This window comes from Pipra filicauda, unplaced genomic scaffold (assembly GCF_003945595.2).
Source record: "Pipra filicauda isolate LSUMZ 115617 unplaced genomic scaffold, ASM394559v2 scaffold110_size2237424_pilon, whole genome shotgun sequence".
In the NCBI taxonomy this organism is placed as follows: domain Eukaryota; kingdom Metazoa; phylum Chordata; class Aves; order Passeriformes; family Pipridae; genus Pipra; species Pipra filicauda.
Window position 1 is genome coordinate 1719264 of NW_024103552.1, and position 24445 is coordinate 1743708.

Here is a 24445-nt window from a genome sequence, read left to right on the forward strand (position 1 = left end):
ACATGTTTCGGTAAAGTTCGGCTCTGATTCTGCACTGACTTTAAAATAGAGTGAGATTTTATCCGATAGACTGCGGCATGCAGGGGGAAGAGGGTAGATGGGGAGTTTGCTCAGACTCACGCAGTTCAAAAAAAGGGAAGCCTTCCTCCTGCGGCTGCAGCACGAGCAGCAAACCCACTCCAGCGGAACCCATCAAGTGAACATCCCACCGAGACGCAGACGCCGCCGCGGCCCCTCGTCTCGGCCTCCTGTTCCCCACGGGGCCCCCGCCGCCCGCGGGGCCCTCCCCGGCCGCCCCCCACCCGGAGGAGCCCCCGGGGCAGGGCCGCTCCTCCGCCGAGCCGGGGCCCCGGGGCGGGGGTGGCCGCGGGCTGTGCCGCGACCCGGCGGTGTCAGCGGTGCCGAGCCCGCCGGGCGGCGCGGGGGGCGGCGGGGGTGCGGTGCCCGCGGATCGCGGTGCCCGCGGGCGCCGGGGACCCGCCTGGCGGGCGGGAGAGGCGAGGCGAGGCGGGGCAGGGCGGGCGGCAGAGCCGCGCTTACCTGCGGGGCTGGCGGGGCCGGCGGGGCCGCTCCGCTCGGCGCGGGCAGCGGCGGCGGCCGGGAGCGAGCGCGGAGCCTCCTCCCCCCGGCGCGGCCCCGGACGGCGCTCCCCCGCCCGCCCCCCGGGAGCAGCAGCCTCCCGCCAGCCCCGTCCCGGGTGGCACTGTCGTACTGGGGAGAGGGAAAATGAGGAGTCCCACTTGGGAGACACCGACCGCCCTGCGCAGTTTCAGAGCCGGTGCGGCCCCGGCAGGAGCCGCGGGTGGCCGGGCTGCTCTCTCCGCAGCCGCCTCCGGCGTCAGGGACGCGGTCCCGCTCCCTCCCGCCTGCCGTGAGAGAAGAGACGGGATCGACGGCCCTGGTGGGACAGGGGCCGTCGGCCCCACGCCTTCCCTCCTGATGCCGAGGGACGCGAGACCTGCTCCCTCTCTCCAGCCCCGGCAGGGACAGGGGCTGGCGGCCCCTCGGGGCTCCCGTCCCCGCACACCTCGGCCCCGCTGCCGGTTCCTCCCTGCTCTGTGCCGCGTGGCGAGGGGCTCCTGCAGCCCTGAGGAGCACTGCCTGCCGCCGCCGAGGAGGCTTTCCCGCAGCGGGGCCGTGGGGTCCCTGCTAGAGGAAAGCGGTGCGATTTTGGCCAGCGCATCCTTCCCTGGCCAGCGCCGTGCTCCCAAGGCCGGGCCCGCGCTACCTTCCAGGGAAGCCGACCAAGGGAAACGCCGGGGAATGGAAATCCCATTCCCCGCGCAGAGGACCCGCGGGCCAAGGCAAACAGTCCCTGGTGAATCATACGGTGTCTGCCACCGCGGCGAGCCGGTGGGAGCCTCCGTCGAGGAAAACGCTGAGAGAGGTGTGAAATAAATGGGCCGAATAGCAGGGGCCATCAGCTGTCACAGCAGCGGCACAGTCAGTAGTCCAGGAAAAAGCTGAGTGTGGGGTTTATATAAACACTTAAGGTACTATTATATATGAAAAAGAAAAAATAAATTTCCTGCTTTGTTCCCAAGCAATTGTTTCCTGGAAAAAAAACAACAGTGAAAGCCATGCAAACGGCAGAGGTGAGCCGGACTCACTGTCACTGTCCAACAGGAAAGGGATAAATCACCAAGCCATGACAATTGCAGTGCATCCCATACCAGATGGATTCAAGAGAGGAGATTTGTCCCCCTCAGAGTTGCTGGGATAGTGAGCAATTCTGGCTATCAACAGAGCAAATTTGTGTAAGTTTTGTAAGGCACAATTAATTGTCTGTGAGGTGGGTGTACAAAATCTAATCCCTAAAAATATGTAGATAACAAGAAAATCTCAAGCTGAAAGGGGACAGATTCACGTCATCTTTAATTCTGAGCACTGGCTCCTGAACCTTTTCTTGAGAAAAGGGAAAAATTAAAAATACAGATGAGCATTGATAGACATTGTAGCAGACCCAGCAGAGCCAAGTGCAGAACAATTCACCCATTCTGCTTCATCCTTGTAATGTAGCATAGAATGAGGCCCCAAACACGGTCCTAATTAATGCTCTGTCATCTTAAAATACAGAATCTGTACTTTCATTTCACTGTGCTGTGGCTTGAGGCATCAGCTGAGTTGCCAGAGGAAGACAAAAGACAGGAGAAGAAAGTAATGTGGTAAGAAGATCATGTGAGTGCCCAGAGGCATTCTAGTGGCTTCAGCTCCAACTTACACATAAGAGATCCCAAAACTAGCTCTTCCCAGAGGCCATGCAGTCTGCAGCTCTTGGCAGGTTGAAAACATGGAAGGTATCCCAGCTGGAGATCAAAAGAAGAGGTATGATAGCAGTGAGTCAGCACAAGGCATCGATTTTTTTTTTTTTCATAAGAGACAGCATAGAAGATGGAGGGAATTTTATTTGACTTTAATAATCAGCTTTGGTATTTATTTAATACCATACCAAAGGACTATGTATTCCCCACCTTACAGAGTCTCAGTCTCTTTGCCACTTGTCCTTTCTCAAATGACGAGCCTCTTCCTCCACTCCCACAGTGTGACTTCTTTTCGATTCAGGAGAGACATTGTTCAGTCTGTCAACATTTAGGAGGATGGATAGAGGAAGGTTAGAAGATGTATAGTAAGAAAAACCCAGAGGCTTCTATCAAACTGTGCTTTGCAGGCAATTATTAAGCTTGAAGATTGCTAACTGGATACCTCAGGCTTTGAGTCCTCTCTTTCTTTTCTTGGCTTCTCTTAGTGCCTGGAAGGATTGCTCTCAGTCTGGAAGAAACTCCCAGTGATGTAGGCTGCTTTCAAGTTATCACAGGCAACCACATAATGTAAAAATCATATTTGAGAAACTACGTTTCATCTTATAAGCAGGTGTTTTAGTAAAGCAGTGAATTGATTTTCCTTCTGCTGTTAAAGGACTGTTTTCAGACCTCCCCGGTAGTTAGACACTTCTTACTAATTTCCAGTCTAAATGTATTTATGGCCATTTTATACTTGTTTCCTAGTACCAACATTGTCTCTCAACCTAAACAACTTATTTTGTACTCCCAGGCTTGCCTCCCCAGTGTATTTAGTAACAATAATTTTCTCTTTCAGCTTTCACTCTTGTTTTACTCAACAAGCAAGTTCTTGCTGTGTATGTGCTGAGCTGGTTCCTTTGGGTGTGTGTGGCAGAACTGAACTCAATATGCCATACAAGCTCTCTCCAGATCATTTCTATTTATTGAAAGTACTTCTGATGTGGTCAAGGATGTCATTATCATTTTCGGCAGTCACTGTACCGTTGATGGTCGATGGGCATCTTTGTGTTCAGTTTATATCTGCAGCTTCACCTGTTTGCCAGTGGATAAATCCTTTCTAATATATGATCTTGAGGGTCTCTTCCAACGTTGATGATTCTGTGATTTTATAATATGGTATTTCATCTCTTGTAGTTCTTCCATTTTTTCAGTTTCTAACTAGCATTCTTAATTATACTTATCATAGATAATAAAGAAGATAATTGATTTTTCTTTCTTTTAGCTTTCCTTTGGGTTGGATTCAGTAACAGTATTAGAAGTATCCTTTCACTACCTAACCATGTTTAATTCAGCTACAAACCATACCAAGGTTACGGCAGATCTCTTTGGCATCTCATACTTTTTCTTTTACTGCAGTTTTGCTTTGATGCCTTTTTCTGTGAAATAACATCTTACATTTGGATGGAGGACTCTCTTTTTCACATTAATAGGTACATATTAAATTATTTTTAATATCTAGTAGTATTTTCAAGAAGCCTTTCATCTTTTGTCCTTTCACTACAACTTATTTTTCAAAATTTTCTTCCTCTTCAGTCTTTAAAAGCACAGTGATCTGGTGAAGAGCCAAAACACTGGCAAGTACCGCCACCACAAGTGATGGTAAGCATGTTTTGGAGAGTTTCCAAATTAAGTTTTTTTTTACTTCAGGTATAACAGAAGATTCATCATATGAGACTATGATGCTGAACCTAGAGATGCTGAACACCATCAGTGGGGATTTTTTTTAGGTCACTTCCCACCTAAATTTTTCCATAATACTGTCATTCAGTGCATTACTCACAAAACTGATAATAGAACACAGGTCTGCTTGGGGAAACAGATTTTGTCAAAATATTCTTTTTTCTTTCTTTTAAATGGGCTATGAAGTAGATCAATATGGCGTCAAGTGTAAACATTATACACTTGGACATTTCTCAGGCACTGATATAATACAATATTTTGACTAGGGAACTATAATGGTATAGCAACAGCATTGCACATATGAAATAGATTGTGAAACACATGATACATCTCAGCTGTATGTAAGCAAAGAATACTCAGTAAGTGAGTGTGTTTCAAGAGAAATTCTGCAAGGATAAGTTTTTTTACTCCATAGTGCTCTAAATTCTTCATCCACTACATTAAAGAAAGCATATTCTTTTTGGGTACACCTTAAAGCTGTGAATAATTCAAGCAGAATATTTAGAAAAGCTTGGAGTGGGATAGCAAAGAGCTGAAAGACCCATTAGAGAACTGGAAAATATGCCATCAAGTGAAAAACTCAAGAAATGCCTTTAATAACTCAGATTAAGGAGGTGACTTAAGGGCACCATAAGTATATATATGAGGCACAAAACCTCAGTAAAAGATGTCTTCAATGCAGCCAACTGAAGTGTAACAGCACTTAATGATAGAAAGCTGCAGACAGAAAAATCAGATGAGAAACAGGCTAGTTTTTCTACATCTCCATCCTTTATATTTGATAACATTTTGTGAGGGATTTTTTTTCTCCTTGGCAATTTTTTTGAGTAATAAAAGACTGTTGTAAGGCAATCCACAAATTACTTCAGAAATTAATCAATGTGGCGTTATTCTTTATCTTTTGTTATGTAGAAGGCTCAAAAAAGAACTTGTGCCTAATTCCAAAACCGATGCCTAGACAGCATGTTCAATAGTCGCCCGATCTTCAGCTTGCTCAGTTTCACTGCCCTCTTGGTGCCTACACTTCTGCATTGCGGAACAAGTTTTCTCCCATATGTGGAGCTTGGCATTCACTTCCTGCCTGGGCCCCAGAGGGATCTGATATGGAGAAAGGCACCACCAGTTTGGACAGGGCTGAGCAGGCTGGTGCCCACCTCATGCCCAAGCGCCCTGCAGCCGTTCAGCCTCCTGAGTTCCTCTGTGTGTTCTTACAACACACCCAACACAAACTGGCAGAAATCTGCTCCTCACAAAAGGCAGAAGTGGCAGTCCCAGTGCCAGGACAGTCTGAGGTGCAGGCATGGCTTGGCTCTTGCTACCTGCTGTTTGCACAGAGGCTTGGAGCATCTGTCCTTGAAGTGTGCCTGAAAGCAAGAACAGGGTGACCAGCACAAGGATGTGCAGAGAGCCAGACAGATCGCCACCCTTTATTGGCTCCCACGGTCCTCTGCACAGCCCTGGCAGCAAGAACTAGACTTTTTGTCTTCTAGGTGTTGCAACAAAGGGAATTAACATCTATATTCCTTATGCACCAAGTTTTACTGGGGCAATTGCTACAAACCTAGGTACTGCAGGGTCAAACTTTCAGGAGTCAAATATTTTTTAAGTCTATGATTTTTTTAAGAAACTACCAAAACCTCTAAACATGCATTTAGTTTGAAGGCCATGAGTAATCTCCTTTAAATCTAAATTCAGTGCAGTGTTTGGTGCCTCCAACTATCTCCTCAAGATGGTTCATCAGTCAGACTTAACTGGAGGGCAGCATCATAGCTGTACCACAGTCAAAAGAAAAGATGTATGCAACATTTAATGAACATCAAAGGTTTTTGTATATATACATATATATGTATAAATATATTCTGTATATTAATATTATATATATAATATAATGCATATTAAAACATTATCATAATAGCCTTTTAATGGAACATATTTCATCTGGGATTTCCAGAGCCAGGCAAGTTTCATTAATTATACTTTTTGTATTAACTTTTTCTTTTAAATACAGACCAGCTCATGTATTTAGGTACTGCATTCTTGTTGATACCTGCTACAAGACAATCTGCTTCTTTTTAAAGTAGCAATCATCACCTAATTTCATTAAAGAGGAAATGTCAGGAGCCACAGCAGTGACAGATCAGGCAGGTATTTGTGCTGCAAATGATATCACAAAAGCACCCAGGGATCTGACTGGAGTGGCTACCATTTGGTTGCTTGGCATCTGAAACACTAAATTTTAAATGTTGATGTAATTTTATTTTTTTTTTAATCTTTGATCTACACAGTTTTGTATGAACACCATTGGGTCAAGAGCCAGATTGCCTAAATTCTGCTAAAGTTGTAGTTCAGATGATATTTGGGTGCCTATTTTGAGCACAACACAGATATTACATAAGATTAATGAAGACCCTTGCTATTTCACTTAAGATACAGACATGTGAAAATTCAAACACATTACTACGTTTAGAATATTTTTCCTTGAGCGAGGTCTGATTTAGAGCAAGCATTTTGTATGCTTTCTGGATCATATTGTAAGATCTGAGTTGGGCTCCTTGTGTACTTGAACTCAATTTTGTCCCAAGACCTGAGTAAGAAAATATTGTCTTGGATTCTGAAGGAGAGAGAGTTGAATTTAAGCATGGTATGGCTTAAGTCACCAAGGGAAAAGCTGAAAATGCAGTTCTACTGATCATATGTTCAAAGTTACAGCAAAAGTAAAGCCTGTGAATCTACTTGGCAGAGTGGCAAACCCAGGAAAATTTTTCAGCTAGTTAAAGTAGATGAGTGCTGTCTGCAGATGAATTCAGTATGTATTTTATCAACAGCATATAACTTCATTGAGTCCTGCCCCTGATGATATCATATATTACATTTTTTTCACTAGTAAACATTACCCAGTCTAGATGGTAATCATAAGTTGCCACACAGTTCTGAGGAAAATGAAGAAAAGATGTAACCTATATATAAGGCAAATGCTTGCTTTTCAGGTACCCACTGTGAGAGTTCTCCTTTTCTTCTTCTGAAACATTTTAAAGAGTCAAATGGGGTTTCCAAGAGAATTTCGGTAGGAAGAACTTTGTTAATTGCAGTATCTGGGCCTCAACAATCAAAATGTTTGCATTCTGCCCATTTCTCTGAGCCACTGAGGATGACTTCAGCTGCTATCCATGGCAATCAGAAAGATGGAACTCTGCAGTGGTACAGAGACAACAGGGCAAAAAGGGCTGATCTGAGCCTGTATGTCCAGCCATGCACACCACTGAGTTATTTGCCTTTTTCACATGCCTTGAGAATATGAAGTGATTCTTAGAATTAGGTACAAAACCAGTCAAGACTAATCCTCAAAAATCTGGAAATGAAACACAGCAAAATCAACAGGGAAGTGTGGGGAAAAAAGTGCAAGCTCTTTACAAAGTCCTTCAAACCCTTCATTCTGTTTCAGTTCCCCTGGTTTTATATGTATATAATGAAGTTCACAAATAGTTCTGTGAACAGAACCATGCAACTCATGTATCGTCAGTCCATCACTAACACTGAGGATGGCCCTTTTTACCACCAGTGAGAAATAAACACTTTGTCATTACATCTTTGTTTGAGTCTTTACTGAATTTGCTTTTAACCAGCAACATATTCCTGGAATTATGGAAAGTGGCAGCTGAATACAAAGGATTCATGTAAGAAAACAGTATGTGTTTTCAAAATATCTGTCTCTTAATTTCTTTTTCGAGGCTATATAATGTACCATGTACAAATTAGGATCACGTAAGTGTCAAGCAGGTGGCTAGCTACAGGAAGAGAAACTCAAAACAGCAAAGAAAAAAGAGCACATCTTAAGTAGAATGTGCTTGTGGAGTAACAAAAGGATAATGTTTTTAGGGGCATGATGAGATAGAGCATATTATCTGTTGACTTCTTCAGGAAAAAAGATTAGATTTAGCCTTGAACCCTATATCCTTATCTTTTATTTAAGTGATTTTATGTGATAAAAATGGAGAATCATAAGGTAATTGACAACTACTGACCAACTGTAAGATACCTGCTTTACATGACATGACAGTAGTTTGAACCACAACAGACATCTTAGTAAAAAAAAAAAAAAAAAAAGTGTCCTGTCTTTTTTTGCAAAAAAAAGTAGAGAAAGAAAAGATTGATATAGCTTTACTTTCAAGCTACTGTAGGAAATCTGAAAAACCCACTGTAACTATAAGGAACCTGCATTCTACTTTTTTTAAGATACCAAGTACCTGCTGATCCAGCACTCCAGGAGTCAATGGACACTTTCATTTCAGTGAGCACTGGGCCCAGGAAGGGCGTCTCTTCTAATTATATAGTTAAGACTGGTGCTTCAACTGATAAGACTCCAATTTGCATATGCATTGCAAACTCTGCGTGATTAATTACAGTACAGTGTGGTTTATAAAACCTATAGGTTAGTATTGGATTAGTATTATGTATGCATTCCACAGTTCCAATCACAAGGCTGTCAGATACAAACTTTTAAAGTGATTTAAAAATTATGGCTTGATTTCTCTGCAGACTAATAAAGACACTTAGTAGTACAACAACATTATGGTCTTGTTTATAAGCACTTCAAACCTTGCATGTCAATAAATCTAAAGCTGAATTCCTCCACTGATAAAAACCATAAAATTTTTATTGCTCTAACAACCATTTTAATGTACTTATTTCAAATTTTTTTTTTAATTAGATCTCAATTTTTCTCGTTTGCAACAGAAACTAACAAAATGTCTGTCTAGGCCTTTGAGAAACCTGTCTTGCTTCTGCTTGTCTAACCAGTGCTAAAATTTTTTCTATCTATAAATATTTTATTACAGTCAATACAGACAAAGGCAGGATAATAAGCAAGAGCTGCAAGAACTACAGTCAAGGGAGACATGAACCTCAAAACACATTCCCATCAAGGGGAGAAGACAATTTCCATCCCAGCACAGGTATCATACCAAATTGAAAAGTAATAAATACCTTAGACCATCATGATTTGTACAAATTCCACCTCAGCTTCTATTCTGATCCAAGTAGTAGTAAAGACTTCAGAACAAACATTGAAACAAAAAATAATTAAAGATGTTGCAAAACATGAACAGGTGATAAATGTTGGGTTAGTTTCTCAGCATGAAGTTATGCTCATCTAACCTGGGTTTGTTTTGGGGTTTTTTCTGTTTAGGAAAAGGAAATGCAGTAGATCTAATTTGTCTGCATTTCAGAAAAGCATTGCCACAAAGGAAATTTATAATTGAAAAAGGAACTAGCAGAAGGAATGTGAGCTACCTAGGGACCTAGCTCATGGCCAAAAAAGATATCATATGTTAGGTGTATGTAGACATCTCAAACACAATCAGGGATCACATCTTGAAACTTTCACAGCTTGTGACCCTATCTGGTCTCAGAACCCCTGAGACAAAGCTGTATTTCCTCAAACATTTACCTCCCTCCTTTTCTCAGACATCTCTTTTTGTAGCTCATCCTCTGGCTGCTCATGTAAAATGAACTGGTCCTGGCTCCACTGGGACTATGCTGCTGGTTCAGCCTCTTGTAAAGGGCCGCAGATAAGGCAGCTCACGTCTAAATGTTGCTGCTCTACAGCTGCACAGTGGCAATTGTGGAACCATATGTCTTCTATTGCTTGGTGCTAACAAGAGTGCAACAGTTACGGAGGAGTTTTTCTGAGCTTCTCTTTTTCACAGGGGGTCTACTTTTCAAGGCCCCTGGAGTGTTTACAGTGTCTGTTCAGGGTAATGACACATTACCTTTATTTGAATCTTATTTGTTCAAACTACTGTGTCGGAACTTTTTAACCAGGCTGAAAAACTGAATTGCAAAGAGAGGTTAAAGCAACCAAAGATAGTGATGTATTATGTTGTGCTTTGGGCTTTTTTCCCCCTGACAATTCAGATGATAAATCATCATGGCTAGGCTTCGCGAACGAAGATTTGGGAGATGATAAAAAACCACAAAGAAAATATATATTTGAAACAGAAACCAGCAAGATCCGGAGATGAACATGTGGCCACATACATCTTGAGTAAATATTTGTATTTAAAAGGAAAACATAAACATTAAAAATAAGTAAACTTCAGTATTTTTTGATAAATAAATCCCCAAAACTACTGTATCAAATAGTCTGGTTCTTTAAAAGCATTTTGAACTTCTATAGTTGCTTTTTCCTTATGAGAAGCAAAGCAGCAGGATCTCACAATAGCAGGAAATTTAAGCTGGCCTGTACAACTGATATAGCTAATTTCATCCTTGTCTCTAATGCAATGAGGGACATAAAACTCATTCAATTTTTCTAATGATTTGATGGGAAAAAGACTTTATAAACTCACATAAGTATTTGTAACTAACTGCCAGCTTTTGCCTTTGTTCCTTTACTTTCACTTCCTTTGCTGGCCCAAGTGAGTGCATCTCATACTGCCAAGAATGATCACATTCATATAAATAGTATCCATCTCCCAGAGTGTCCCACTAATTTATTGTTTATCTATTGGTCTTAATCTGGTGTACTGGTCACACACAAAACATAAGTGTAAAGGTAGTTGTCTGTCCAGTAACTTTTTCTCCATAAGAGACAGAGTACCTGTCTGTGTACTCTTATTAGAATGGTATCTGTATTTTGAAGAACACCTTGCCCATCCTGGCACTGAATGTTCTCAGAAGATTTGATGCTATAAGTCTACCCATGTCAGACCTAATTGCATGCTTGCCCCTGCTCTCATGAAGGGACCTCAATGGGGAGCGTTGGAGAAGGAAACAGTTTCAATATTACATGGAAAAGATGGAATCTGAAAAAAATAAATATAAACCCCTTCAAAAACCAGAAATATTTAGATACCTGGGCAAAATTTATATTAAAACAGAAGCCTGTTAAAATTATTAGCAGGATGCACTTAAGTATTGTAATGGAACCCAGGTTCTGGGCTAAAAAACTGTGTGTGGCTCATCTCTGCCGTTGCTGGTCATGTTGACCTCAAAGAGCAAACAGAAGTACTCTGAAATGCCTGCAGAGAATCTGCTGTGCTGCAGCTCCCTCTCTCTGAGTAGCTTCACAGCTTCTCTGTTTCTGCTGGCTAGCAAGCTTCTCATGTAAGCCAGGTAGCCAGCCCTGCTGCAGCCCTGATTCATCTCCTTGATGCTTATTCAGTTTTCTGAGTGACCCTGTGTCCTCCGCTCAAACCAATTAGTTAAGTCCAGCTCTGGCTACAAAGTACAAACATTTAATTACTTTCCAAAAACTCTACTGCCTGAAAGGTTTGAATAATCTGCAAGAAAGAAAAAAAACTAATTTACTGCATTGAATTTCACAGAAGTGCTTCATTAAAATAAACTACTGTTGTAATTCATTGTCTAGAGTGTAGTTGTAGAACTGCTTTTTTGCTTTGAAATAACTTCGTATTTACTGGCTGGGTGACAATGAGGCTTTCACTCCCATTGCTAGAGTATCCTCTTCTGCTGTAGGTAGATGCAGGCTGCAGGCAGAAGGTCACAGATCTGTCTTCCACACCCTGCTGAGCTATTTAGTTGAAAAACTGGCGACGTTGCAGAACCATTCTGGGTCAAACCCATGGGTGTGGAGACATCATCTACAAATACCAGAGTCTTTCTCTGAAAGAATGCTAATCCTGACTTATCAGAGCCAAGCCTCCCTTTAGATAGCTATGGCTGCTGTTCTGGATTTCTCAGAGCTGGGAACTGAGATAGTGCTGGAACATCTCTGAAGCAACAGGTACTGAAATTTTGCAAGAAATGCTTTTTTGTGGTATCTGACTGCAGTTTCTGCAGCTAATAGAGGCAGATGAATGGGAAGGATATAACCTGGCTCCAGAGAAGCAGCATCTAAAGAGAGCAGCCTCTATGGAGAGAACATCTATGAAGAGCAGTCTTTAAAGATGTAACAGCCCCAGAGGAGCAGCTTGGAGTCTTCTATCTAACTAGTTTGGCAGGAATTTAACCAATACTTCTTTTGGTTTAGAAATACAAATCTGTAGATATCTTTGCCTTACAGCAAGTAAGAACAAGGCATCATCCACTCCAGTGATAAATTGTGAAACAGAGCTGGTCTAACAGCTAATATAACAGGTTACAGGCACAATTATATTTCCTCCAGACCACAGCAGAGGAAAATGAAAGAGCACATAAGCCAACCAATATTGTAGCAGTGAACCCGTCAATGCAATGGCATCTCTGTGCTGCTTAAAGGACGTACACGAACGTTGCCCTCCTATGTTCTGTTCCTGTTGCTGCTCCTCTTTCCATTCTGTCCTTAGCAGTAGCCGTATCTTCCATCTTGCACATTCCAAGCATCAGTGTGCAGCCTTGCTGATACTAGCAAAAATCTGTCAAAATTGTCCATGGTGTCCCTAGCTGCTACACTTTGGCCAACAGAGTAGCAGTGAGGAATGCCCTATTATGAAAGCACAGTATTTGGAATCTGTTTGGAATTTGTTGACCAGTTATCATTTCCTCTGCTTCCTTGCCAAGCTTTTCTCTGGCTGTAAATTGATCTGACATGGCCTTTGCTAACATATCAAGTCTGGATTGTTTTTACCAACCAGATGTTTTCCCAAAGTACAGACAGTATAACACCTAAAATAATGGTTGTTAATAATTGTTTTAGAAAATTTAATGTACTTACAAGCATGAGTGTCACACTGTTGGGTCACCACTACAAATTTCTCTTCGCTTTCTCCAATACGATGTATAGATGAGTGTACAATGAAGGGAAACCACATTGTTTAATCAGGAATAAAAGAATCAGGCACAGATGAGTGAAATGGCCTTTGTGCCTTAGCATGTGTAGGATTTGTGAAGCCTGCAATGTCTTGTAACAGATTTTTTTTTTTTTAAAGAGGTTTCCACAAAAGACCTACTTATATTTCTGATACTATCAAAGTTTAGATTCCTGCTTGCTGGTTTTGGCCCCATATTTACGATGTTCCAACATTCCCTGAAAATATTTTCTTTCCAATCCTAAATTACTAAAAATTATTAATAAAACCGCTATATTAGAGTTTCAGATTTGAAAACAGGAGAGAACTCCAGTAAGCACGTGCTCCTAATATCTGGGAGAAAGGAAAAAATGCAAGGAATATTGGAAAAAGCACAGTTAGGAGCAAGCAGTTCCCAAAGCACAGAAACTTAAGAAGCCAAGTTTTTAATGGGTTTCTGTGTCACAGATGACTATTAAAAATGAATTATAGAAAAGCTGTGGTGTGAGTTCCTCAGGATTAGACATGGAAGTGGAGAATGAATTCAACATCTGAGGATAAAAAACCTTCAGCTGGAGTTCGTGTCTCTTCACGTAACCCACAGAATCTCTTTTTTCTTTGGGAATGGGGGAATTCATCTCTCAAGGGAATCCTCTGATACATCACCAGAACTGAACTTATATTACATTATCTGTTACCTCCTACCCAGTTATTTACTGTGTCTGCAAGAATGCCATGGTTTTGATACCATAACCGTCCTGCCTTCTTTAACTCATATTGGACCAAATCCAAGAGGAGTCCTGGCAGGACACATTGTACTTGCACTTATGCACGTATGGGGTGTGTGAAGAAGTCTTGATGTTTTATTAAGACAAGCTGAAGTCTAAAGCAAATTCATGTGAATTAGCACAACATTATCCTTATTATGATGTGGAGAAAAAGAAGTCTCAGCTTTCGATGTAGCTCAGTTTAGCCCTGTTCTGTATCACACACAGATCTAGAAAACTGCCTGCAGTTCTGGACAATGAACTAACACCTTGAATTATCTCTTGGTCTTACTGTGCAATAAATTATAGAATTTACTGTCCTTTTCTCCATTTATACAATATGGAGGGAAAGCTGGTGAATGGACTGGTGAGTGGAGTGAAAAACTGTTGCTTAGGTCCTCTACAGAGAAAATCCTGCCATGACAGATTGATTGGACAGGATTTTGTGTATGTTTGTGTTTGGAAGACCATCAAAAATTATTTCCATAGTCTTGAGGAAACACCCTTTTATTGTAGAGAAGTTTGTATACACAGATGCGATGTATTTACAACCAGCTTTTCTCAAACAAATGACTGTTTGAAATCCTTCACAAATCTGTAAAGAATGAAAGAAGATGAAGCTCAGAAGCCCAGCCAGCCAGCCCAACCCCCAAATTCAGATTAATTCCCAAAGATATCTGTAAAGAGAGTACATGGAGTTATTCAGAAGGAAAAAATAGGACTGTGATAAAGATCAGTGGATGGACTTCAGGACTGGTTCATTCAAATGCATTGCTTAGTTTGATCTCAGAGTAGATGAACCCTGAACTAAAATTCCAAGAAGGAGATGGGGACCTGCCTTTTCCCAGGGATGGGAAGAGACAGGCAGAAAAAGTCTGTCCTTTCCTTCCCTGGCTTCTGCAAAAACAGGTCATAGCTGCAACCTCTGTAAAAAGAAGTTGTCGGTCCTGTGTTCTCCTGGAAAATTCTTTTCCAGAAAAAGGCAGGAAAAGTTCTATATTTCTTCAGTTTGCAGAATGAAGTCAATGCACTGAGGGTTAAAATGGGTGTCCTCCTCAGGAAGGGTGTAGACTCATGTGCCAGCCCAGCCACAGGAGAGATGGTACCTCAGTGTCTTCTGGTGCCCCTCCAAATTGTGGCTCAGCTCTGCACTGCCCTTTACCTGGCGCGTTGTGCAATGGCATCATTTTAGCTTCAGCCTGTTCAATCACCCCAAATGCAGAGGAGACAACACAGCGGGAAACAATGAGAGGTAGAGACACACATTATACTCCCTTTTCCTTTTCAATTAAAAGTAGAACCTTCATCAGCAACAAAAAGTTACATGTGCAGGAGGCACTTCTCTGGAGAAGAAATAAATACCTCACAAAAGCACTCATGGATGGATGAGTCCCATGACAAAGATTCTCAGCACAAACCAGTTCAGTCATAAAAGAAATCTAAAATCCCCACACTGATGTATATGATAAACATGTAAAACGTATCTGCTAATGCTCCAGGAAGTTACATGCATAAGTTCCCCACACATTAGGAACATTTATCTTAGAATCTGCATAATTTAATTTACACTCAGCAGAACATTGCAATATTTACAGGCACATTCCAATGGGGAAAAATTTGCATATTGAGTGCAAAAGTCACAGCTTTGTCACCTAACCATGTGATTGTAAAGGCAGGGATTTTGTGACCTCAAAGTGCTCTTTGTGAAGTTAGTGGAGAGGAAAAAGCTGAGTAGGCAGGAAAAGAAAGTTATCAGAATTTGCTAAGAACTCTTTTTTTCTGAAAATCAGAATGGTTACAGGCTGGTACAAAGTGAGTCCATGTAGACCACAGGTTGTGGCTTGTTACACACCACAGAGCACTTTCTCTACCTCCATTTCCCATACTTATCCTTCCCAATTAAATTTGTTTCCCATTAGCCAGGTTGATGAGAATAATGATTAAGACTCATCCTTCTTGCAATCATCATCCTTCACAGCATAGTAACTTCATAAATTCTTGTAAAACAGGAATGAACTGGAATGTTGCTTTTTGGACTTGGTCTGTATTCTGAAGGTGAAAGTGGGCATCTGAGAAACACATTTGTAATGCTTTGGAAGTTTTTAAAATAAAAAAAATAAAGTTACACTCTGAATCTGATTGAGAATGCAAAGTTCTATGTTCTCTAGCACTGCATGTCAGACATGGTGGAAAAAGCTATTCAGTGACTACTGTAACCTTAGCGCTACCCAGAATTGTTCTGAAACCAGTTCACTAGTTTCTGAAACACTACTGTAGTTGCAGTAAGTTATTAAAACTATCTACAGAATAATAATCATACAATTTAGGTTTCAATATGTCAGCAAAACAGCAATGTATAACCCACAGAGGTTATATCCTGGAAGTGAAATTATCAAACTATTGCTCCAATGTCTGAGAAGTAAAGCTATACTCCCTAGGGACACAGCACTCTCACTTATGCTGACACATAAGGTGGTGGTGGATCTTTAGCAGCTCCATTCACAGGATCATCATATGGTGGCAACAGGACCTGCAGGAAAGGAAAAAAAGTTTATATTTTTAAAACAGAAGTCAGATGACAAAATTTACAGAAAAGAAAACCCTTATGGCCTTGTTCCTACCCCTGCCGCCAAACAAGCAAACACCCCAAAAGAGTAAAATATTAAGTAGGAGCAGAATAGTTAAGAAATGAAACAATATTAGCTTGAAGTTCATCCTTTTCAATTTGTATGCTTGTTTTTAATCATGAAAACAGGATTTCTTCTCATTTCTTATTAACCCCAGTGACAGCTTGATTTCAGCCATTCACTGCTGGTACCTGAATTTGTTCAATCTGGCAGTGATAGTAGCTGCTTGTGCTGCAGCTCTCCTCTGTCAAGAGCGCTAAACCTTGTATCCTGGAGGAGTGCTCAAACTGCTTAGCCAGAGAGAGAAAAGACCCAAAAACCTCTCTTTCTGAGCCCTCTCTGGAATAGCTAATAATTATTTTGGAGTGGGGAGAAAGAAAGTAAATGGAGAACAAATTACCCAATGTCTAGATAAATCTCCAGTTTTGTGCTTCTGGAGTACTCAGCTACGAGAAGGAAGATCTACACTCCCAAAAGTATTTCAGGGAATACTTAAACATCTGATAGCAATTAGGACAGCTTTAATCATAGATCATCCCCATTCACTGGAGTCCAGGCTGCTTCCTAGGACATGGGAGTTGCAAGTTCAGGGCAGAGAATAGATTTGAAACAAGATTTATACTTGCTTAGGCAAGCATGTTTAGTTACTGTGCAATTTTTAATGGCACCGACACTGGCATTAATTAGCTTGCATGTGAAAAGGAAAGGAGCACTTGGTCTGTGAATCCCAGCAAGGACTGTAGATAAAGTAGATGTCTGAAAGAAGAATGAGTGTACATTCCCTAAAATATCTCAATACTGTACAAGAATATCACTGAAGTGCACTGTCAGAGATACTTTATGCAGCTGCAGATCAATTATTCATGATGGAATTTCCAAATTTATCAGCATCGCTTCTTGGTCATTAAAGAGCACGTAAAGCTGATTGTCTAAACACACACAGGGAAAATCCTGATCTCAGTAAAGCCAATGGAAGTTTTGCCATGACAGGATTTCACCAGTTCTTACAGACGTTGATAACCTGCCTTCTGCAAAGAAACATTCATAGTCATCCCTTTTAGACTTCAACCACAACATACAAAATCAGTAGGAATCTTTCTATAGATTTAAATAGACTTTGGATCAGGCTTTTATGGAATAGTTCCAAGGATGATTCAGATTCTACTCATATGAGTTTACTCAAGTGTTCAAGTACATCTGTGCACGTTTGTTAGATTACAGAATGGCTGCCTTGGCATCTTCAGCCTTTAATCAAAAAAGTTTCATTATTTAGAAAAAGAAATTGTAAGAGCCATCATTCCTCATTAATACCATATGTTTAAGCTTGTAAATGCAATATTTTATGCACTACATAATCTAAAAAGCCTTGTATTTGTAAAGCGTTTAATAAATTATGTCACCTTTAAGGGGTGTAAGCAGCTTACAGCAGACTACTTATCTAGTGAAATTAGGACAGCACAAAGAATTTCAAATAAATATTGTGATAAAAATCATAAATGTATTTTGCAACCAACCTCAGTAAATCACAGTGCTAAAGCATATAAACTGTAAAAAGCACTACAACTGAAATCCTCTCCCTAGTACTGATCATTAGTTTAATAATAGGGTTTCTAATAAAATCCGCATGTTACTAAAAAAAGCACTATTTTCTCAAAAATACTGAAACGTCCATTAGTTTGTTACAACACAATATAATTAGTAATTAAATATTATCTACAGATTACTCTGAAAATGAATCAAGTTCACTTTGTGAAGATTTAGCTGTTTCACTGCACTCTTTTGATGCTAAGCCCCAACCTGTGGTCCATTCCTTTTAGGTTCAGAGTCTATTTCATCAGGTGTGATAAGAAATGACAGCAGATGCAATCCAAAGAGCTGTCCATCTTTCAGCTGATAAAGATGGGCTGACAAATAAAGGACAACACCTCTCTCCATGCTCTGATCCTCTTTTAGATCAATGTGTCCTAAGACTGCTGTGGTTGCATCACTATTATTACTTGATCATTGAGCTTAATGCCATTTGCAGTAGGTCTCCTGGCCCAGAGGATTATTGATATGAGTGATCTTCTCCATTCCTTTCACTCCTTATGAAACAAAATTTGTCCAAGAGAACAGACTCCTGGTGAGGCTTTTACCTCTTGGGAGATGAGCACTATTCTTCACTCTACAGACCCAAAACTCATACATGGCCCCAAGGACTCTCAGAAGACAATTTCTCACTTATCAACAGTTCAAAAAGACATGATGGAAGATAGGAATACCTGTAGAAGTCTGGACAGTAAGGAGTTAATGCACTGCTGTGCCTCAAACACTGATGACCAGTCAAGCGGGCAAATTCTAACGGGACTTGCCGGGAAAGGGGGGCTGTGTGAAAGTAGGGCAGCACCTTTCTGGAGACAATTTTTCTGTTCAGGTCCATGATGACCACACTACATACAGCGTAAGCACGAAAGCAGGGTCAAACAGTGGTCATATCCCTAGGGGGGGCACTGGACCACCAAGGATCCCAAAGCATCCCCCAAGTCTTTGGGAACTCTCATGAGAAAACTGCGTGTGCTCCTCAGTGTTGCATTAGACACGAAGAATCCCCTCCCCAGTGAGCGATTTAGGCATTCCCAGGCTAACTTGAATGTATGTAGTCTGAAGAACTTTTTGTTTTCCAGGCCCCCACCCCCAACAGATCAAGACTGTGACCATTACTCCAACCACAGACATACAAAGCACAACATTTAAGTCTCATTCCTGGATTCATGGATGGTTATATCTTTCCTTGCCACTATCTGCTCTTATCCTTTCCCTCTCTTTCTTTCTTTTCCTTATATATTTTCTTCGTGGTATTTTCATACTTTCATAGAGAAGAAGAACCAAAAGGGACACATACCTCCTTTCTGCTGCAATTAAATTGTTTAAAAATAAATCTGCCTCACATTTACACTGGTCATTGAGTATCATCCCACTCTAATTCACCCCAAGGGATTTATCAAAAGGAACCTCAGCTACCCCTCATCAGGGACCAGTCGTAACAATACCTACAGGAGTCCTTTTGGAGAAATCACTGGCTAAATCCTAAGGCACATGGATTTCTATAAAAATATTCAAAGAATGTGGGGTATGAACTGGGGATACTGCTAAAAGGGTTCAGAAGTTTCACAAGAAAATATCTACACTAGAAGGGTAAAAAGTATTTGCCAAATGTTTGTAAAGTTTGGGGTCACTTACTGCTGGCAAAAGTTATTTGTCTGAACAGTTCTGTCAGCAACAACTTTACAAGGCTTACTCCCTACACATTTTTGTGCTTCAATATTTAAATATCATTCCCTAACATGAACAGAACAATGATAAAAAATAATCAGTGTATAATGAGCAGAATTCAAAATTACTACCTTTGCCCAGCAGTATTTGAGCTAAACAAAGAAAATATGGACAGAATGTTAAACATAGCTTAAGATGAATAAATGTGACAGACAAGAAGTGGAAGAAAACACTTGGAGTCTGTGGAATACACGGCACCAGCTTGGACATCAAATATCTCACGTCATCAGTATAGTAAAAGCCCTTCAAACTAATTTAACTGCTTTACTTTCAGCCGATGTGGTTTTGTTACTGTTATTTAATCATCTGTCAACTCTAAGTCTAAATAATCAACTTTCAGTTTCCATGACAGACTGAATAACTCTTCAAGCACTCTGTAATTATAAATCCCACAACTCTGCCTCTGTAAGACTACCTTTTAATTATTTTTAAAAAAACCCCAGAGTTTCAGGCCCTTACTTTCCCTTGATAATTTTTCCATCTTTTCTCAATTAAATCTATTTTGGCAAAAGAGAGGAATATAATAAAACCTGCATTATCTCAGCTTTTATCTGTTTACTGTTAAAATGCCCAACAGTTTACAAAAATCTCGAAGAAAAGATAATTTCATTAGAATTTTAATCACTGAATTTATACCAAAGTAGCTGAGATGAAAATCTGGATCAGTATAGTTTACCCTTCTCTTTTGTTAATTTTAAATTTCAGCATGGCTAATCAAAGCAGATAGGTGCCTTGGAAATAAAATAGCATAGTTATTCAGGCAGTACATTATGCTCTCCAGACACATAAAATGGAAGCCAGTCACTGAGCCAAAGAGTGAATTCAGAAATTAGAAAAATAGGCAGAAACTCACTATTCAGTCTTATCTACAAATCTCATTAGAATGCATGCAGTCTAAACTAATTCACAAAGTACAAAAAATATGTGCATATTTTAGGTACATGGTATCCTCAAGGCAGAATATCCACTAGGACAACTGACACATTTTGCTTCCTAGGTATAACTTTTGAGCATTTCCTTGTTTCTTTGTTGTGAATTGAGAAAAATGTATGTTAGTTCTCTGAATTCTCTGGGATTAATGTTTGCAGAGTGTTTGAGATTGTCACCCACAAGTTACTACAAAAAGTAAGTATGAAGGACCCACATATTTTTGGAACTCAGTGATCACTATGTGAAGACATTCTGGCTTTTTATCAGTAGACCAGCAAGCAAGTCTGCAAGATTAGATAGTTGCAGGCTTCAGTCCTATAGGATGCCTAAAATCCAAAGGACAGAAGCTCCTGACTTCTTTCGCAAGCCCTATAATTGCATTAATTGTGTTTAAGAACCATGTACCATTTTAACAACATCCTTTAATATGACATTATGCACTCTATTTGTACAGTTGTCTGGTGACAAAAGCATTGCACAGAGACTGTGACCAGAGCTCTAGGGGATCCCAAACCAAGAGGGGTGAAACCCACAGCTCCAATCTGCCATGTGAATGCTCCAGACATAAAGTTTTAATTAGTTTCCAGGGACAATTTTTTATCCTCCTGCTGCACAGTAAAGCCAAGTATACAAGAATCTGCAGGAAAGAAAGAAAATAGGAGAAACTGTGGCTATGTAGCCCCATGCTCAAGTGGAACAGGGAGTCCTGGGTGCTGGGTTTCGTTCCCAATACCATTTAAACATTTTGTGATGAGCAATCTTGTATAATATGCAGAAATAATCCATAATTGACCCATAAGAAATCCTGTTCCTGACTTAGCTAGTGTCATCTGAGTGGTTTGGATAATTGTATTACATAAACATCTCTCTATTACAAAGCACATGATACAGGATGACCTTCTCTGAATAAAATAATCACCAAACAAGTTTGCCAATGGCTGTAACATATTCACGTAACATAAGCATATGTCATTTCATATTTTTTACATCCTGGTTAATCTGGTTTTGGAGAATAAGTTTTTAAAGACACTGTTTAGAAATATCTCTAAAAAGAAACATAGGCAAATATTTGTATATTAAACACTTGGTAATTAAATCTTGTTTTAAACATGTTCTCTTGTTTGTTTTTTGGGGGAGGTATATTGCATAATTTCAATAATCACTTTGCTGATTTCACATTTACTTGAACTTACAGGAAAAAAAATTCTTCTGCATATGTACAAGATTTCTCATATTGCTGCAGTGATTCTTGTTTGAACTCAAGCTCTTAGATGATCTCTTTCTAGAGGAGAAAATGTGCTTGGTTCTGTATGAGTAAATTTAAATATTCCATTACTTGATTATTTCTGCATTTGTAAGGGTCTCACCCAAAACTCAGAGAAATGAACTCAACAGAAATCTTTCTGTGTCTTCAGAAAGGTTTGGATCACTTTTCCCCATATTCATTTACATTCTTCACTGGGTGGAACGGTAGAGTTGCCACAAAATGGCTTTGAGTTTGAACATTTTGTTTGTTTGAGCATTTTGTTTGTCTGCTGTATGAAACATCTGTGAGTTCCCATTACAAAAAACCTTGCTGATGTCTTATGAGAAACAAACATTGTCAGACACAGCTCTAACATACTTTTCTCCAACACCTTCTAGAGCTGAGATGCACCTGATAATGCCAAAAAGCTACAGATCAAAAATGTCTATGGAGAGAACTGATAGTTGTAGGAAGCATTCAGGATATTTTCTCAAAATGCAGCTTTTCAGTAAAAACTTTATGCTGAAGGACTCCACATTACATCACAGAGCTGACAGGGACAGGTGACAATAAGCAGTTGTGTGGAATTGGGGTCATTACTACTTCAGTTTAATCCTGGTCCTGTTGCTGCCCTTTGGAGTTCTGACAAATCATTTGACTTTGCCTTAGAAGGATCTCCCATTTGTAAAACAGGCCTATTATTTGAAGCATCTTAAAAGAGACTGGAAAACTTAAGACAGAGTTAAAACTCTCTTTGATAACACTTGCATATGACTGTACGAGATGGGTGCTTAATAGTGGAAATACTTACAAAACAAATATATATTTACAGAAATTTCAGCCTATGCCTGGAAGTGTTTACCCCAAGCTCTTCACCGCAGCCTGTATGGACTGCACATCATTCTGGAGAAGTGACCTTTACATTTTAGACACCCAAATCGTTAGGGAAGGCCCATGCGGATATGCGGGGAGGAAAAGAGGAGAGGGCAAAAGAAGCCTTTTCTTCCACACAGCTCACATACAAAGAGTCGGTGGGCTCAGGCCTTACTCTTTGTTTACTTAAAACAGGAGGGAGAGTAACTACAAGGTGAACAGTGGTAGGCAGATGGGGAGTGTATGCTGGAGCCAGTGCTGAGCCATTTAAAATGCCTGAACCACAAGTATTTCCTTTTCTGGCAGCCTCTGTCCAATGTGTGGCCCCTGGCTTGGTGATGGGACAAACACTGACACAGCTGCAGGCTGAAATACAGTCACCCCATGCCTTTCCTAATTCAGGATAAGTTTTCTCCTCTATGCAGAACAAGACCAATTCATCAGGTTCAGAGACAACTGAACTGAAAGATGAGGTTATAAGCTGCACATGCTTGGTTCCACCAGTTGTCTGCTCTGGGTTCATTTCATCTCTGTGATTCCAGCCATGACCAACCATCGACTTGTACCAATCTGATACCACTGTGCAGTTTGGAGAGGGTTAAACAGGGTATACAATCACATTGATTAATTTCGTGTTTAAGTCCCTGCTGTCCTGTCATTCACCCAGCCAAGAGGAGTGGAATTTCCTCCCACAGCTGCGGTGCTTTGAGGAGCCAGTAACCACAACCTAAACCATGTTCAGCTGCAGTGAAGGAAGCAGCCAGCCTACAAACAGCTCTGGAGGGAAGGCTGCCCACGACCACCTGTCTGGTTCACGACAGTCCCAACTGCTCTGGACCACGCAAATGTTATGAGGATCACCTGGGGAAAACAGAAGATGTCTGTGTGCACACACAGCTATAGCCAGCTGATTGCTTCACTCTGTATGCAGGGAAGGCTGAGAATAATTCCCTCTTGGCAATGTTTTCTTGTCAAATTTGGCAATGTGGTTTCCTTCTGAGAAGTCTGAGATTACAAAGGAAAATGTAAAAATTAGGGTGTATTTTTTGCTTAAAAATTTCTGAACTACAGATCTTCTCAATTCAAGTTCCATTTTGGAGATTTGAGGCACCAAGTGGCAGCTATTTCCTTTAGTAATTTGTAGGACAGTTAGCTCTGGACTATATGTAAATATCACTGATTATATAAGCAATTTTGTATTTTATTTGAAAGGTCATTTCAAATAAATTTCAAATAAAATTTAAAAAAATTTAAGTATTTAGTCAAAATAAGCCTATTAATGTAGCACTTGTTTTATTTCCTGTACAAAATTTATTGGAAGTTACTATATATACTGATTTTATTGAGGTAGATCTTCAAAAGTTTCTAATATTTCTCTATGTAGGGAGAGAAGAAGTAGCATTTATGAAGAAGAAATTTCTTCAGCATTTATGTCTGAAGAAATGTGTTTTTTCTATAATGGGGTCTCAAGAGTTCATAAAATATAGAATATACTGAGTTGGAAGGAACCCACCCATCAAAGCCCAACTCCTGGCCTTGCACAGGACAGCCCCAAGAGTCACACCATGTGCCTGAGAGTGTTGTCCAAACTCTTCCTGAACTCTGGCAGCCTTGGTGCTATGACCACTTCCCTGGGGAGCCTGTTCCAGTGCCCAACCACCCTTTGGGTGAAGAACCTTTTCTTAATATCCAGCCTAAACCTTCCCTGACACAATTTCAGGCCATTCCCTCGGGTCCTGTCACTGGTCACCACAGAGAAGTCCCTCCTCTTCCCCTCACAAGGAAGTTGTAACTGCAATGAGGTCTCCTCTCAGTCTCCTTTTCTACAGGCTGAACAGACCAAGTGACTTCAGCTTCTCCTTATACAGCTTTCCCTCTAGGCCCTTCACCATCTTCACAGCCCCACTTTGGATGCTCTCTGATAGCTTTATATCTCTTTTATATTGTGGTGCCCAAAACTGCACAGAGAACTCGAGGTGAGGCT

General features: G+C 40.7%; 2 protein-coding genes across 10 annotated transcripts in view; both read right to left on the reverse strand.

The window, feature by feature from the left end:
- The window catches only part of MATN2 (matrilin 2), a 70287-nt gene extending 69553 nt beyond the window's left edge, over window positions 1-734 (reverse strand). For 6 of the 9 annotated variants that reach the window (XM_027717520.2, XM_027717519.2, XM_039382423.1 and 3 more), the window contains exon 1: window positions 541-574. The gene's annotated coding sequence lies outside the window, so the exon portion shown is untranslated. Of the gene's footprint in view, window positions 1-120; window positions 319-540; window positions 575-712 lie in introns of those variants that run through there. The other 3 variants (XM_039382412.1, XM_039382429.1, XM_027717517.2) reach the window with 3 other exon arrangements.
- Window positions 735-13962: 13228 nt separating this feature from the next.
- LAPTM4B (lysosomal protein transmembrane 4 beta) overlaps window positions 13963-24445 on the reverse strand; it is a 59514-nt gene continuing 49031 nt past the window's right edge. The window contains exon 7 of the mRNA XM_027717561.2: window positions 13963-16003. Within this exon, the coding sequence (XP_027573362.1) occupies window positions 15929-16003 (75 nt within the window). The 3' untranslated portion in view covers window positions 13963-15928. The remainder of the gene's footprint in view (window positions 16004-24445) is intronic.